Source organism: Rhinopithecus roxellana, chromosome 6 (genome assembly GCF_007565055.1).
Source record: "Rhinopithecus roxellana isolate Shanxi Qingling chromosome 6, ASM756505v1, whole genome shotgun sequence".
In the NCBI taxonomy this organism is placed as follows: domain Eukaryota; kingdom Metazoa; phylum Chordata; class Mammalia; order Primates; family Cercopithecidae; genus Rhinopithecus; species Rhinopithecus roxellana.
The window spans coordinates 55,674,420-55,690,404 of NC_044554.1; the positions used below are offsets into that span (position 1 = coordinate 55,674,420).

Here is a 15,985-nt window from a genome sequence, read left to right on the forward strand (position 1 = left end):
AACAGACAACCAAACACCGCATCTTCTCACTTATAAGTGGTAGTTAAACAATGAGAGCACATGGACACAGAGAGGGGAACAGCACACACTGGGGCCTATTGTGGGGGTGGCAGGAAGGAGAGCATTAGGAATAATAGCTCATACATGCTGGGCTTAATACCTAGGGTATGGGTTGATAGGTACAGCAAACCACCATGGCACACATTTACCTATGTAACAAACCTGCAAATCCTGCACATGTACCCAAGAACTTAAAGTAAAAATTAAAATAAAAAAAGCATAGTGCTTTTAATAAGAGCTGATCTCTAACAATTGGCAGTAGTAGTTATAATACTATGAGGATTTTTTTTTTAAGAGTTTATACTTTTTCCTCTTAGACATTTTGAACCTTTACAACTTTATCAAAATATGTTAGATTTATCCTGGCTAGGTTTATTTATTTACTTATTTTACTTATTTACTTATTATTTATTATTATTATTATTTATTATTTACTTATTATTTTTACTTTACTTATTTATTTACTTATTATTTTTCCTGGCTTATACAATGTAGTCATTTTGGTGTGAGAGTTTAAACTGTGGGCATTTTGTACCACATTTTTTTATTCCCTATCTGTAACTATTCATGGAGATCAATGGATGGATAAGATACTACAATATGACTGAGTTATTTATTTATTTATTTATTTATTTATTTATTTATTTATTTTTGAGACGGAGTCTCGCTCTGTCACCCAGACTGGTGTGCAGTGGCGCAAACTCAGCTCACTGCAAGCTCTGCCTCCTGGGTTCACGCCAGTCTCCTGTCTCAGCCTCCTGAGTAACTGGGACTACAGGCGCCCGCCACGATGCCCGGCTAATTTTTGTATTTTTAGTAGAGATGGGGTTTCACCATGTTAGCCAGGATTGTCTTGATCTCCTGACCTCGTGGTCCACCAAACTTGTGATCTGCTCGCCTCGACCTCCCAAATTTCTGGGATTACAGGCATGAGCCACCACGCCTGGCCGACTGAGTTATTTATTACATGTATTGTTTGGTGATAACACTCAGAAGGATTAATGATATTTTTCTGACTATGTCAAAATATTGCTGCATTATTTTGTTTACTTCAGTCAAGTCAAATCTTGGTGTCAAAACTGCTGCGTTACAAATGTCACATCAGAAGGTTTTGTGCACTGAAGTCCAGGATAACAAATGCAGTGATCAGGGATGAGTGTCGGGAGTGTCACCTTTTCCCATATCCTTCCTTAGGACAATGAAGGAGTGAGCAGAGTGATAAAAAGCAGGGGCCTTTGAGCATGGAGGAATGGTTGGAACAAAAAAGATCCAAGAAGCCCAGAATTTGCTCATTAAACAGGAAAGAAAGAGACTGTGTCAGAATTAACGTGGCCAGAGCACAGGGAGAAGCTAATGGGGAATTTCCTGAGCAGGGCAAGGACAGCTGGTTGAAGCATGAAGCTGGGGGAAATAAACTTTCATGTTTGGCTAAGATCATCAAAGGAGGAATGAGTTGGAGGCATAGGAAATAGAGTTCTGTGTTAGCCATATTAGTTTTGATATGCCTATTAGATCCAAGAGGGTTGGTGAGTAGGCAGTTGGGTATATGAATATTAAACCTCATTAAAAAATTCAGGCCCAGAGATAGAAATTTTGGAATATCAGCAAATGGATGGATGGTGCTTAAAACTACAAGGCCGGAGGAGATCACTTAGGGAGGAGTTCAGTTAGAGACAAGGGCCCAGTGTTCTATCTGTATTTATTCATGAGTCAAGAGAGTACAGATTCAAGAGAGCCATTGGTCAAGAAGAATCATGGAAACTGAGATGAACAGCAGGGATGCTGTAAATCAAGGAGAAGGTGATATCACGAAAGCCAAGAGTGAAATGTATTTCAGAGAGAAAGGAGTAATGGACAGTGTCAAATGCCATTGACAGGCTGAAAAGATATGGATTGATTTCTATATTTTTTCTAGGTGTGCATATTATAAAACACATGGGATATAGGTGCTATTAATTTTTATGTAGAAAGTGACTAGCAGGAAATTTAAAACTAAATCTTTCATTTCTTAGTGCAGAAACTGATTATATCAGAATTCCCTAGTTTCTGGTGGGAGTAAGGAGTGTTATAGGTGAAAAAGCTGTAAGAAACATGAACGACGAAATGTCTTAAATGCCTTTTAATGAAGCTTCTTGTCTATGAGATGGCATTAAATATGCTTGGAGAATTAACTGTGAAGAGAATAAATTAATACCAGTATTTCTGAAAACTTGAGAAATTCCTGTCAGCTCACTAATTTGCAGCTAAGATTTTAGCTTACTGTTTTCTAAGACCAGAAAAAACCCAGGAGAAAAGCAGCATTTAGAAAGGTGTACATGTGCCCAAGCCACCTTATTAGTGAGCCATATGGCAGTTTCTCGCCACTTAAGCATTTCATTGCTTTGGTTTCTTCCTTTTCCAAATTCATAGTGAATTGCCAGCAAAGCACTGAGGCTCAAAAATGACACTTCTTATTAACCTAACAAGGCATTATGGGTTATACAAGAATGTGTTAGATATTTATAGCCTGTTGAAAATTCTTGCCTACACCATCTCTGAGGTCAAAATACAAAGGCCCCTCCATCCTAATAGCATCGATGTTACCTGTAACTAGTACGTTTTACAAGCAAAATGCATTGCACTTGCAGATTTAGGATATTCTTGAGGTTGCCAAATGAACAAGAATTAACATAAGAATTGGACTCTACCTGCTTATTTGATAAGGATGCTTTCTGAGGCCACCTACTTTGAGATAATTCCTTCTCTGCTTCCTCCCTTGAAATCATGATATCCCTTCTTAACGCCAAATCACAAAGGTACTAAGGAATAGAGGCAGATGTGCCATTCTAGTGATTTCCAGCTGGGAAGATTTTGCTCCCTGTGGGGGACATTTGGCAATGTCTGAAGACTTTGAAATCTATTTGATAAAGGCCATGGATGCTATTAAACATCTTATAATGCATAGATATGCCTCCTACCGCGAAGAATTATCCAGCCCCAAATGTCAATAGTGTAGAGCTTGAGGAACCCTGAGTTACTCTGGCGGTTCTCAGTACATAAATGACAACCCCAGATAGGTGTAAGACCTAGACAAGGAAAGGGAAAGGAGAAAGAAAGAGGAGGAGCAAAAAAAAAAAAAAAAAAAAAAAAAAAAAAAAAAAAAAAAAAAAAAAAATAGGGATGGAGAACAGAAGGAAACATTTATAGATGTAGTAGGGTAGAATAAGGAGAGAACTAGGAACAATTAGAGGGATTTTTGTAGACACCCTGGGTTTCCCCATTTCCCAGGGTGATGCTTTGTGGGGCATTAAATGGTAGGAATTATAACTTGAGATTTTAGTGAATACCATAGGATTCACCCGTAGGTGCAAAAATAGATTCAGCCAGGTGATTACCTTCTCTAAGAATTAATTCACTTAAAAATAGTACCAGAATGGTTGGAATGTGTAAAAATAGAGATAACATTATTGAAAAGCCTTTTCATTCTTCAGGGTGGTACAGACGTCTTTCACTTTCATTAAAAAAAAAAAAACAAAAAAACCCTCTTGGTCAGATCGGAGTCTACATTACTTGTTCCTCCTATGATCTCCTTTGTTCCTACATGCCTGCTTTTCTGGAGTACTGTTCTGTATTGTATTCCATGAAAGTTGTGTCTAGTTCTGGGCAAACAGCATTTTCCTATAAATATTTCATTCATCCCCTTTCTCTTTATTCTGGCTGTCCTTATTCATCTGTCTCCTTTCTCTGAAATCTCTTCCTCCTCTGTTTGTTTTCTGGCATCCAGAAGAGTCCTTCAATAGATAGAGTGGAACAAGGTTTAGAGAGTCTTCCTGGGAATTGATTCATCTTGCCTGAGAGAGGAAGGATGGGACCAGCCAGAAACCTTGGAGAATGCTATTCCTTTGGACTAGATTAAAGCTGTCAGAAATGGGTCAAATGAGGAATTAAATAAGACTTGCCTAGGGTCAGGTCTGTTGTCCGTGAGGAGTGAAGGCAGTACTGGAGTTGTCATTGTTGCTAATGGAGAACTTTCTTACACAAAGGGACTCTTGAAAATGTTAGAATATTGCTTATTTCTATCTTCTACCCAACTGTCACTATTTCTTCATCTTCCAAATCTGGGTTGAAGAATGGCCATGCCATTTCTATATTCCTGCACTGTAGGAGTCATGGGTGGTAAAGTAGGTTCGAGGTGAAGGGGTTTTGAGATATTAAAATAAACAGTAGCAAGTCTATTTGGGGCTTTAGTTAGAGACATACATACATATTTGTATGCAACATTATGTTAGGAAATGGATAGATGGCTGATGTGTGGGAGATGTTGGGACAGACAGATGAGAAGTTTGAATGGGTAACGAGAGAAAGTTTAAAGTAAGTTGATTATTCATTGGCCATTATTAAATGAGGCAGGGATTCCCAAGCCATAGAACTTTTGTTTCTGTTTATGTTCTTTCGCAATTTTATGAAAGAAAAAGAATTTCATTCACATTGAAGGCGTAGTTCAACACTAGGTGAACATTGCTTAGGTGGAAAACTCACTAGAGGGTGTGATGGGGCTGCTGTGCCTTCATTAAATTATGTGTGCATCAGCTATGAGCAATTGCATGTAAATTAAGGGTAACTTTGGCATATGCATGCCAAATAGTGGTTCAGATGATTTTCTCATCAATTTTATGTAATTTGTGCCAGTTGGCTTTCAGAAATATATACATACGAGGAATGTCAGTTTTGTGTTTGTGCATGTGTCTGTATTTTTAGCACAAGAAGCAGATTTTCCATTAACATATATCAAAAGCGAAGATTCACGTATCAGGGATTTTTGAAATGAGCAGTTTTTGCTAATATTATTCGTTTAAAGAGCATGTAATTTTACAAGAACAGAAAACCAAACACCGCATGTTCTCACTCATAGGTGGGAACTGAACAATGAGATCACTTGGACTCGGGAAGGGGAACATCACACACCGGGGCCTATCATGGGGGGGGGGAGGGGGGGAGGGATTGCATTGGGAGTTATACCTGATATAAATGACGAATTGATGGGTGCTGATGAGTTGATGGGTGCAGCACACCAACATGGCACAAGTATACATATGTAACAAACCTGCACATTATACACATGTACCCTAGAACTTAAAGTATTAAAAAAAAAAAAAGAGCATGCAATTTTAGAAGATTATTGTATTTAAAATAGAAAGCAGCACGGTATATCTAAGGTTATGTCATTTGGCCTACATTACAGAGCAATGACAGTTGCATTCATCTAAATCACACCATTTATATGAAGAAAAATAACAGATCCAAAAATGGACAAGTCAAGTATCTTATCTCTTTGATTTGATCATTGATTTGATCATACAATTTGAGAGGACTGGGGAGACTAGAGGCTCTAAATTATCATTGAAAGCTGTAGATGTGATGGTTAGAGGCACAGCTCAGGTAATTATGTGACTGTCTTCTGAAATATAACTGTGTTCATACAATCATATTTCTTAAGTATCTACTGTCAGATGCTTTTGAAAGATGCATATTTTTAAGATTGTATTTTTTCTCTCTATTGGAAAATAGGCCACTGTACATTTATTTAATGTGCAGCATTCACAAATCAAACATACTCTGACCATTTATGTTCTTGTTTAGTGATGAGAACATTGCCGGGTCCAACCTAGAGCTTCCATGAAGCTGAGGTCTGTCCTGGAACCAATATTCGCCCACTTTCAAGGAGCCGTTTGTTTTTCTTACTTCCTGTTTCCTTCCAAGTCTAATTCATGTTTCACATTGCACTGCTTTTCACCCTTCTGCAGAGACCAGAGGATGCCCCTGAATCCAGGAATCCTTAATGCCAGGGCTACCCAGTCTACCAGTCTTCCAGACCCTCTGAGAAGAGAGAAAGTGTTTACCTGATGTGAGCTGTATGAATTAGTAACGAGAGTTACTTTAAACATGAATTAGAGAAAATTCAGTAATACCTCTCTATTAACATCACTATCACTCAGTTACACTCCGAATATTATTACTTTTTTAGTACAAGAGAAAGGTGTGTAGATAGACATGATACAGGAATTATTTGTACCTTGTGTACATAAGAACATATTCTTCTATGTGGTCATGATAGGGTAAGAATGTGCGAGCATAAAAAGTTTACGGACCTTCACTGTAAATTGTGAATTCCTGTCTGGTATTCTGCTTCTCTTTATTCCTGCTCCATTTTTAACCCATACAATATGCATTTCTCTCTGATATCAAGGTCCTCATGGTATATCTCTTGACTTGTATAAGCTATGTGTGTTCTGCAATCTGCCAGGTTTTATAATCTTGGTTTGCCATAGTTTTGATATTGTACATAATTCTAGACTTCTGCTTGGTTTTTAACTTGCCACCCAATGTAGACCTTTATGGTGTGCAGTTTTGTTTTCCCACATTTATATAAAGTTCCACACATAGATGTACATGAACACATATGTGGGGATTGTTGCTTAAAAATACAAATGTAGCTGGGCGCAGTGGCTCATGCCTGCAATCTCAGTACTTTGGGAGGCCATCATGGGCAGATCGCTTGAGCCCAGGAGTTTGAGACCAGCCTGGGTAACGTGGCGAAACCCCGTCTGTACAAAAAACAACCCCAAAATTAGCTGGGCACTGTAGCATGTGCCTGTAGTCCCAGCTACTTGGGAGCTGAGGTGGAAGGATTGTTTGAGTCCAGGAGGCAGAGGTTGCAGTGAGCTGAGATTGCACCATTGCACTCCTGCCTGGGTGACAGGGTGAGACCCTGTCTCAAAAAATAAAAATAAAAATTATAATAGAAATAAAAATGTATTTACAATTTGCATGTGCACACTATACATATTATACCACAATTTATTTTTAATGGTAATGTACCATGGAAATTACATCTTGCTAATAGGTGAAACTCTAACTCAGTCTTTAAAAATTATCACTCTATTCCACGGTATTTATTTAACCCTGTTTCTATGGATAGACATTTTTAGGTTGTGTAGTATTGTTGCCATTGTTTGCAAACAATATTGCAATAAACTTTATGGTACTTCAAAAATAAAATCACAACAGAAATAAAAAACATGTCACATGCTAAAAACGTACTGAGATTGGCTGTATTTGTGTGAAGTTTATAAATTCATACAATTTGTAAACGCATACAGCAAAGTTCCCCAAAATCTGTAATTGAATTTTTCTTCACATGGTTGTAGTCTCGGTTCCTATATCTAGGTTGGAGTTGCCTATCGTTCCCATTGATTACCATATTCCTGTGGAATTCTTAGGCAGCAGGGAACACAGTGGTGGGAAGTGGGAAGACAGCAAGACTGAAGAATATGTGGGGGCAGGAACTCTGAGCTACCAGGAGCAAACTGTCTGGTAAGAAACAGGAGGCTTAGTTTGACAAATAATAAAAGTTGAATCTGTGGAAGATCTTTGACTAGAGTAGAATGAGGTCTTCATATCCATTTAGATCATTCTAGTTTGCTTTCTTCCTGCTTTTGTTTGAGCTGAGTCTAGAAAATTCTGAGCTCTCAAACTTGATTTATACCGAACCTCACTCATCCTTCAAAACCTGAAATCGTAATTCCTTTAGAAGCTATAAAACCCTGTACATGAGGTCATGAGCTCTGAAGTAAAAGAAGTCTGTACTCTCCACCACTGAATAGCTTGGGACATCTGGGTAGTTTACTTAAACTCTCACAACTGAAGTTCTTTATTGTGATCAGCTCTTAGATGTAGGAGAAGAGGTTCAGGAAGAATAGTGGGGTGAATTGCAGGAGAGGTAGGTAGGAGCTAGATTATGTAGCCTTCTTAATAACAAAACAAAGAAAGCCTGCACATACATAGAAGATTTTGGGTTAGAACTAACCTATTATTGAGACTGTAGCCTAATATTTCTAAATTATCTCTGTGGCGGTGTCCAGGTAACCCTAAAACTAGGGGAGATGATTATGTGAGACTTGAACACTCCAATTGTGAATTCTGATAGTAACATATATGGCTGAGAGAAATTGTATCAAGTATAGAATATTCAGTAGATGAAATAAAAAATGGAATACTCTAAGCTTTATTTAATCTATAGCCACCATTAATACAGAAGTACAGCAATGTTTACATGAAATTCTCAGAAGCACAAAATGAGCATACCATAAAAAGAAGAAGAAAAAGGAAAATTACCATCACCAAAATGTGGTTCAGTGATTTTTTTGACAGCTTGTCCAGATTAGTATTTCTTATCCTTCACTGCTAGACAGTGGAGATGAGTCAGGGCAGAAGCTGTAGGTGGAAGACTAAGAGTAGGAAGGAATGAAGGACAGCCAGAGTCAAGAGCTACCTGTTCTACTTGACATAGTGACAGCTGGCCTCTGTGTAACTGGGTTGGATAACTCAGGATTGTATCTACTGGCACTTCTTGGCTGTACATCAGCGCCAAGACTCTTTGTAAACTACTGCTCCAGAACAACGGTTTTTAGCCCCAAGTTTGAGACTTTCAAAGGAAAGGGCTTTCTTAAATGTGAACTGAGCCTTCTATTTGCTTTGCCAACAATGAATTTCTTCTGCTGTCTTCTATTTTTTTTTTTCTTATTACCAAACTCTGATTCTTTTGGAAGCTGGCTCAAAATCCTTTTTCCAAAATTGGTGGCTGTTGGCAGTAACCAGGAAATAAATTGAAATCATGATTAAAATAGTCATCCCTTGGGAAAAGAAGTTGAAACTTGGTAAATCAGACTTACAGTAACTCCAAGAATTGGAGCCAGAAAGAAGCATGCAGAGCACCTAGACTGGTTCCTAGTGTAGTAGCCACCCTTTAAAGACATGGTCCACACTTTGTTCTTTGTGACCTTCCAGTCACATGCCTTGCATTTCATTGGCTTTAATAAACATGCATTGAAAAGCTTGATCACAATTGTATCACAGGAATAAGAATAATGTATTCTTTTGTGACAAATGACAGCCCAAATCAGTTTTGTGACACATGACAGCCCAAATCAGCAAGTGATAAGTTAATTTTGGTGAAACTAGGGTAATACCAAGTAAGTAGTTACTCTTGAATGGGGAAGGGAGACATCAGTAAAATAAAATGTTCTGAAATGTATGCCTGTTGGTGATAGCAGACATTCAGCCTTGAAGACAATATCCTGTATTTAAGACAATTATATAACATCTAATATTGTGAACAGAGGTACTGGGTTGCTTATTAAGACAAGCCCTATAAGCACCAAACCAACAAATGGCACGATTTCAGCCTTTGTTAAAAGCCATCCTGTTTTGTGTTCTGTTTTGTGTTCACTCTACAAATTTGCCCTGTTTATTTCTTTTCTCTAAAACTCAGAATCTGAGTGCAAATGTATTTATGGATAAATAGTGTTGTGTTAGGGGTAGCACCATCTAAATGACCTGGTCTGAAATGTGGCCTGTGTCCCATGAGACCCTCATACGACTAAGGGCAGAATTGTTTTAGGTAAAATAATGTCTCAGCTGCTTAGCATGAGATATAATTATCTCTCGGATAATTATATCTGCACATAAACACGTTTCTGCTAATGGGTTAAGCATTTTGTGTGTCATTAATTCCTCAAAAGAACCTTATGTTAGATATTATTGTAGCCATTTTAAAATGAGATATTCAAGGAACTGGATAAGAAACTATCCTAGACTCTCATAGCGAGTAGCGGGTGAGAGTCGGGCGCTAGGATTGTCGTGCCTCTCAAAGCTGGTGCGCTTCCCATCAGCCTTCCGCCGCCTCTGGGCTTGCTGCTTAATTGGGGCTGGATCACATACAATCTCTCGCCTTGTTTTTCCATCTCATTCATCAGATCTGTCTCCCCTACGATATTTTAACACCTCAAGGACAGGAACATTTTTTGGCATCTCAATTCTTAGCTTGTCGGTGATAATGATGATCACATCCTACAAAAATTTCAGTTTTGCGAAGCAGACTTTCTCACTATCTTTTTGCTCTGTTTTTCAACTCAAGTGAAATCCAACATCCACCACCGCCACCTCAGCCACCACCAACTTTTCTGTCCCTAGCCTGCTCTTCACCTCCTATTCTCTCTCGGATCTTTGAGATATATTTTCAGCACCCCTTTGTGCTTCATACCTGGATTTTCTTGTTTCTTATTTTACAGATTGCTGGCATATTTTGTAGGTATGTTTTGCATATTGTCAATCTGCTACACTGGAACATCATTTTAACACTGACTTCAAAAAAATCTCCAATTTCTAGTGTCCCAATGTAGGTGAAGCATTTTCAGCTGCATGGATATGTACATGGACTAGATTCAAGAGCCAATTTTTTTGAGACTTGATGCTTTTGTACATTTTATATATGTAGAATTTTTAAATAAGTAGTTTAATTGCATTATGAATCTACCCAGATAGTAATTACAGGTTTTCATTGGAATTCAAACGACTTTTAACATAGGACCTATTATGTGAGTAGCTTTTCTTTAAGAACTCACTCTTTTAAAATGAACCAGGTGGAAAGAGCTTCAAAAAAGTTGGAAGAGGGTGCAAATCTATTTCAGGGAAGCATTTCAGAGAAGTTAGAGCTCTACTTTTGCTTTTCTAACAACTCCCAAAATTGCAGTTTAATCTTCAGGTCACCAGGAAAGTATCCAATTATTTTAAGTAACATTGTCTTTTAAAATCAGATTCCTGTGCCTTTAATTATTGATGTATTGTTTAACTTCAATTATTAATACCATCCAATGGTAAATATACATTTTTCCTCTGTTTATAAAAATGAACATAAGTAGAAGAACCCAAGGCACTGAAAACAAACACTTGGGAGAGACCATGGATGGAAATAAGCAAAAAGTTGAGTTCTTCCATGTAGAAATTGACCTAGTTTCAGTCCGCTACTAGGAGAACAGCTACAAGCTCAGAGAGCTTTTGTTGTTTGTTGTTTTGGTATTACAATTACCAGTAACTTTGAATTGGTAATTCCTATTCTCATAAGGCATTTTACTGATCAGAATCTTCTTATTTTGTTGAATTACCTCTGACCTAAATTTTTGATTCTTTAAATTAATAGCTTTTTTTTTTTTTTTTTTTTTTTTTTTTAGCATTTTGGGAATCTCAGATCACTTTGATAATCTAGAAAGCAGTGGTTTTTCTGTCCAGGAAAATGAACATATCCATAGACATGCCAAATCTAGTGTACAGTTTTGGAGAGTTCAAGAATTGTTGAACCTATTTGAGGACCCATTAAAGTATTTTAAAGAGCTTTATGGCGACCAATGTGTTTTCACCAAATGAAATTATAATGTTATCTTTAGACAAAACCTCTTTAAGAACATTGAGTTATATCAGATGTTTCTGTAGGTCAAACATTTTTGCAGTTTCCATCCATGGGATCAAAATGTTCAGTAAATAAGTGAACAAAAGCAAACTACATTAATAAAGTCAGGCATGGGCATAAAACTCTCCAGACACACAGCCACCTGCACATAGAAAGATACACACCATCTGTATTTCCTTACCAACCTGTGGTAGTCATGTTGCTGAGGCAGTGCCTCAATCTGGATTTTATTAACCTAGACTAAATAACATCCAAATTTCTGTAATTAGAATAGCCTAGAGGTAGTGTGATGGATCCTTAGGTTTTTAAAATGAGAAATCAAGCATTCCCGTATTCTTTCTGTTGATTTTTACCTAGGGAAATTAGGATATGTTTTTATAGTGTCCTCTGTAGCATATTCAACATCAAAATGCAGAGAGGGTCCTTGTGTTTTAACTTCTTTATTCATAGAGAAGAGAATCCTGTTTCTGTTTAATCTCTTTATTTATTAGCTTTCATAGTTGTCACTAAATATTTTGAATCACTTCCAAATTTATTGGTCCATAAGTACATTTCTCACCCAACTGAGAGACGTCAGCAGTTTTATCTGTTTTACAAAAATGCATTAAGTACCTTAAGTTCCTTTAAAACAAGATGTCACACATGTCAAAATATAATTCTCAAAATGTTACACATAATTCTCATATAAATAGTTACTAAGCACATGTCAAGATTTCATTTAGCTCAACAATCAGGATGAAAATTCAGTTCAAAAAAGAGGAATATATAGACACGTATATATAGAATATATATACATATATAGAGACAGCAAGAGAGAGACTATATGTAACATATATTTTTTTCTATACATATTATATAGTATCTCTGTATCCATAGCTATATGGATATATTTTATATTTATAAATACAGATTTTGGTAGCATTCCTGAATGAGACCAGTTTTTCCTCTATCAATTATTTAATTCACAGAATTCATTTAGAGTAAAACTCCATACACTCAAGGTTTCTAGTTTACTAAGATACCTCCCTTTTGGTTGGTAATGTTAGGTTCTTTCACATACATCCTCAGACTCATCTGAAAGGCTTGTTAAAACACATTGCTGGGTTCCACCCATAGTGCTGCTGTAGACCTGGGATGGGCCCTGGAAATTTGTGCTTCTGACAAGTTTCCAGCTGATGCACACTTTGAGAACAAGTGATTTAAGCCCAGGCTTTATTTGAGGATCAAGTAGGGCAGCAGGGAGTGTTGAGTAACTACCAAGAAAGTCAGTACAACCTCTGACTGGGTCCTTTTTACTTCTATGTTATTCCTGTTTTCTTCTCCTGGCCCCTCTGTAGACACAAGATCATCCACACCTGCACCTTCAGCTGCCAAGTCTTTATTGCTGCTTGCACAGTCGCACCCCAATGTTGCTCCCTACATTTGAACATTTCAAATCCCCTAATAAGGGCCAGACTCCCAGTGTCTTCCCCACAGAGACCTGGCCTCCTTCGTTTGTCCCATTTCTGTCAGTGATTTCAATTCCACTGCAAACCCGAGCTAGAATGCTCCAAATCACATGTTGTAAACTAGAAGGTGCTCTCCTTCCTCCGCAGTTATCACTGGCAGGCTTCTCTTAGTAGAGAAAATGTTTAATTTTTGAAAGTTTGGAATCCGAAAGAGAAAATCCTTTCAGTTTTCAATCTGCCAGTTCTCTCTTCTGTTTCGTGGATATAGCTTTAATTCTTTATAAGAAATAAAAGCTTCTGAGACTTCAAGGAAGTTTGGGAACTGAGAATTGTAGTAAATCAGGGAAGCAAGCCAGTCCTGGCAATCTCTTGGAAGGACAGTTTTTCGAAGCCTGGGAGGTCAGAGGCCAGGCTTCTAGAGGTCATGTCTGAGGTGTGTAAGTGAGACTTGGAGCAGGAGATAATAAACATAAGCTTCAGGAGTTTGGAAGGGCAAGAAAGGAGAGTGTAAGAAGATTTTCAAAAGATATATCAACTTCAATTTCAGCTACTTGGGAGGCTGAGGCTGGAGGATCACCTGAGCCCAGGAAACCGAGGCTGTGGTGAGCCATGATCACACCACTGCACTCCAGCCTGGAAGATAGAGTGAGACCCTGTCTCAAAAAATAAAATATAAATGAAATAGAAATAAAAAATAGATGTAACAAGATCAGCTGAGGGGAATTTATTTTGGAAGAGAGGGAACTATTGAGAGCAGAAGAATTAATGAGTGGATTTTAATAATGCTACAGAAATAAAGTTCAAAGAAGAAAGAAAGATAGTCTAGAGTCTAAATTAAGTGATTGGCTTTGAAGAGAAGAGACATATTTTTATCCAAACCCAGAGGAAAGAATGATGGCAGTTATGTCAGGCAGACTTGATGTTAAATAGGAGAGGGGTAATTGGGAGGTCATAGACGTCAGACGCCTAGAAAATGCTCAGGTGAATGAGCACATTGCAGTTTGGGTGAGTGTTGGACAGAGTGATTTTGTCATGGGTTAACCTGGCACTACTTTTCTTCCTTGTCTACACCTCTGTAATTGGGTTCAGTGGAGAAGGCTGAGGTTAGAGATGACCTCAAGGTGTGAGGTTGATTTTGTTTCCATGTAGATGAACAGCCCCTGTGTATGGATCGCTGCTGCTTTTTCTCACGTACTGTATGTCCCATGTGGCCAGTAGATAACGTTTGATTCATTCTCATTCTGTGCCAGTGCCTTAGACCTATGTGTCAATGACAGCCAGCTGTCACTCGTTCCTTGGCTTCACAAAGGGAAAGAAAGAAATTCACATAAGAAGTAAATGTCCTAAAATAGATTATTTATGTTTAATGGAATAATTGAAAATATTTAATGGAATAATTGAAAACCTCCTGGTAATTTTATGAGGGAGTTATTTTTAAAAGTTCTATGTGAAAGAATTTCAAAGCAGAGCCCTTCTTTCTGTTCCTAGAGAAAAAAAAAATGTGATTTGGTCTTCTCACCAGTGCTTTGTGTAGGAAAGGATGGCAGAATGCTGAGTGAGGGAAGCCCATCAGGTTATTGAAATGGAGCCACTAGAATGTGTGTGTCTCTTTCCAGGACCATGAAACCTCCTTCCCCAGGGCTCTCTCAGCACAGAGGCTCTCCCCTCGGTGGTGCTTCCTAGATGGTGAGTTCTGCATTTCTTGTGGGTATCATGGGAGTTGGGGAAGTTGAAGAGCAAGGCATCCATTGATAGGGTGGACTCTAGTTTTCCAAAAGATTATTCAGAAAGCCTTCTTGTGACCACATGGCTGGTTTTTGCGTGCGGAACAATGTGGGCCTACTAATGTTGCACTGTGCTTTCCTGAAGTCATTTCCCTCAAAACAGCTTGGTTAACTCTGGCTGAACCCAGCATCAAGTTGCTCAGGCTGATGTTTCCTTTTCATCAGCCCTCGTTTCTTAAAACTTGACTGCCTGCCTTAAATTAATTCAGACCAGTAGCTGGATTCTATAAGCATAGGATGGATACTAATTTCTGTGTTGTTTGCATCTTATAGAACATTCATATTATTTTTATGAGACCATTATTGCAGTATGATGTATACATTTCTGGAGAAAGGTAGAAAAATTCAGTTGCATTCACATCTGCTTGGATAAGCATGACATATTGCATGCATTACATGTTAGTTATTTTATGGTTGTTTAATGAGTCTGTTTTTATCTCAAATATCTGTCTCCTAGATGCTGCCTGATATTACATTTCTATCCAATTACCCATATTGCAGTACCTTTTCACCTCTGTATATTCATGCTTACATACTACCCAATGTATCTACTACTCATTCTCTCTCTTGTTCATATGGAGACACGGTTTTCATTGTAGACGTCTTTTTTGTTTATCTGGGTGAGCATCTGAGAGGATATAAACATGAATATGAGTATGACAGGATTTGTGAGTGTATGAGCAAGCATTAGGATGGCAGCAGCAGAGATCTATTAAGATTTAAGGACTGTCCAGTAGCCTAGCATGACTGGAATGTAAGGGTTTTAACTGGCATAGTGGAAGAGAAGGTTATAACTTTGGTGCCAGATCACAGAACACTTTAAATACCATATGCATATTTTTCTAGTGTTATGAAAGTAGGCACTTGTATTTATATGAGATCTAACCCACATAAATCATGATGCAAGTTTTTGTTAATGTCTCGTCAGCTGCCTCTGAGGACTTTCCTCCAGCTTCTTTATTCCATAGCAATGAGAAACATAATCATTTGTCATTCCTGAATTTGCAGAGGAACAACATGTATTTCAGAAAATTATGAAAATATTTATGTTATGTTCTATCTAAAGTCTTAGATAAAACTACAACTATTGTGGCTAACAGTCTTAACCCAGATGTAGTTTAACTCCATAGTTTTATTAAAAAAACCTTTGAAAGGTAATTGCAGTCATGGTTTAAAAGAACAAAATAGAGCGAATTTCTCCAAGGCAGATTTTATTCTATTCTGAGATTTTAGAGAGCAGGGACGATGATTGGCTGGTTTCTTAATTCAGTCCCCTTTGGAGAGAAGCTACTCATTAAGTGTTTGTGAATTTAAAATAATTACTTGCATTTTGAGTTTTTCTTTCTTGTGCTGTTTGTTTTGTAGAAAATCTATTTATAATATTTGGGTTTTGTTAGATAGATGTAAGT

General features: G+C 37.7%; 1 protein-coding gene across 3 annotated transcripts in view; it reads left to right on the forward strand.

Annotated features, from left to right (window-relative positions):
* Positions 1–15,985, forward strand: part of DGKI (diacylglycerol kinase iota) — a 467,119-nt gene that overhangs the window by 373,000 nt on the left and 78,134 nt on the right. For all 3 annotated transcript variants that reach the window (XM_030932674.1, XM_030932675.1, XM_030932676.1), the window contains one exon: positions 14,409–14,478. In XM_030932674.1, coding sequence (XP_030788534.1) covers positions 14,409–14,478 — 70 coding nt within the window. The remainder of the gene's footprint in view (positions 1–14,408; positions 14,479–15,985) is intronic.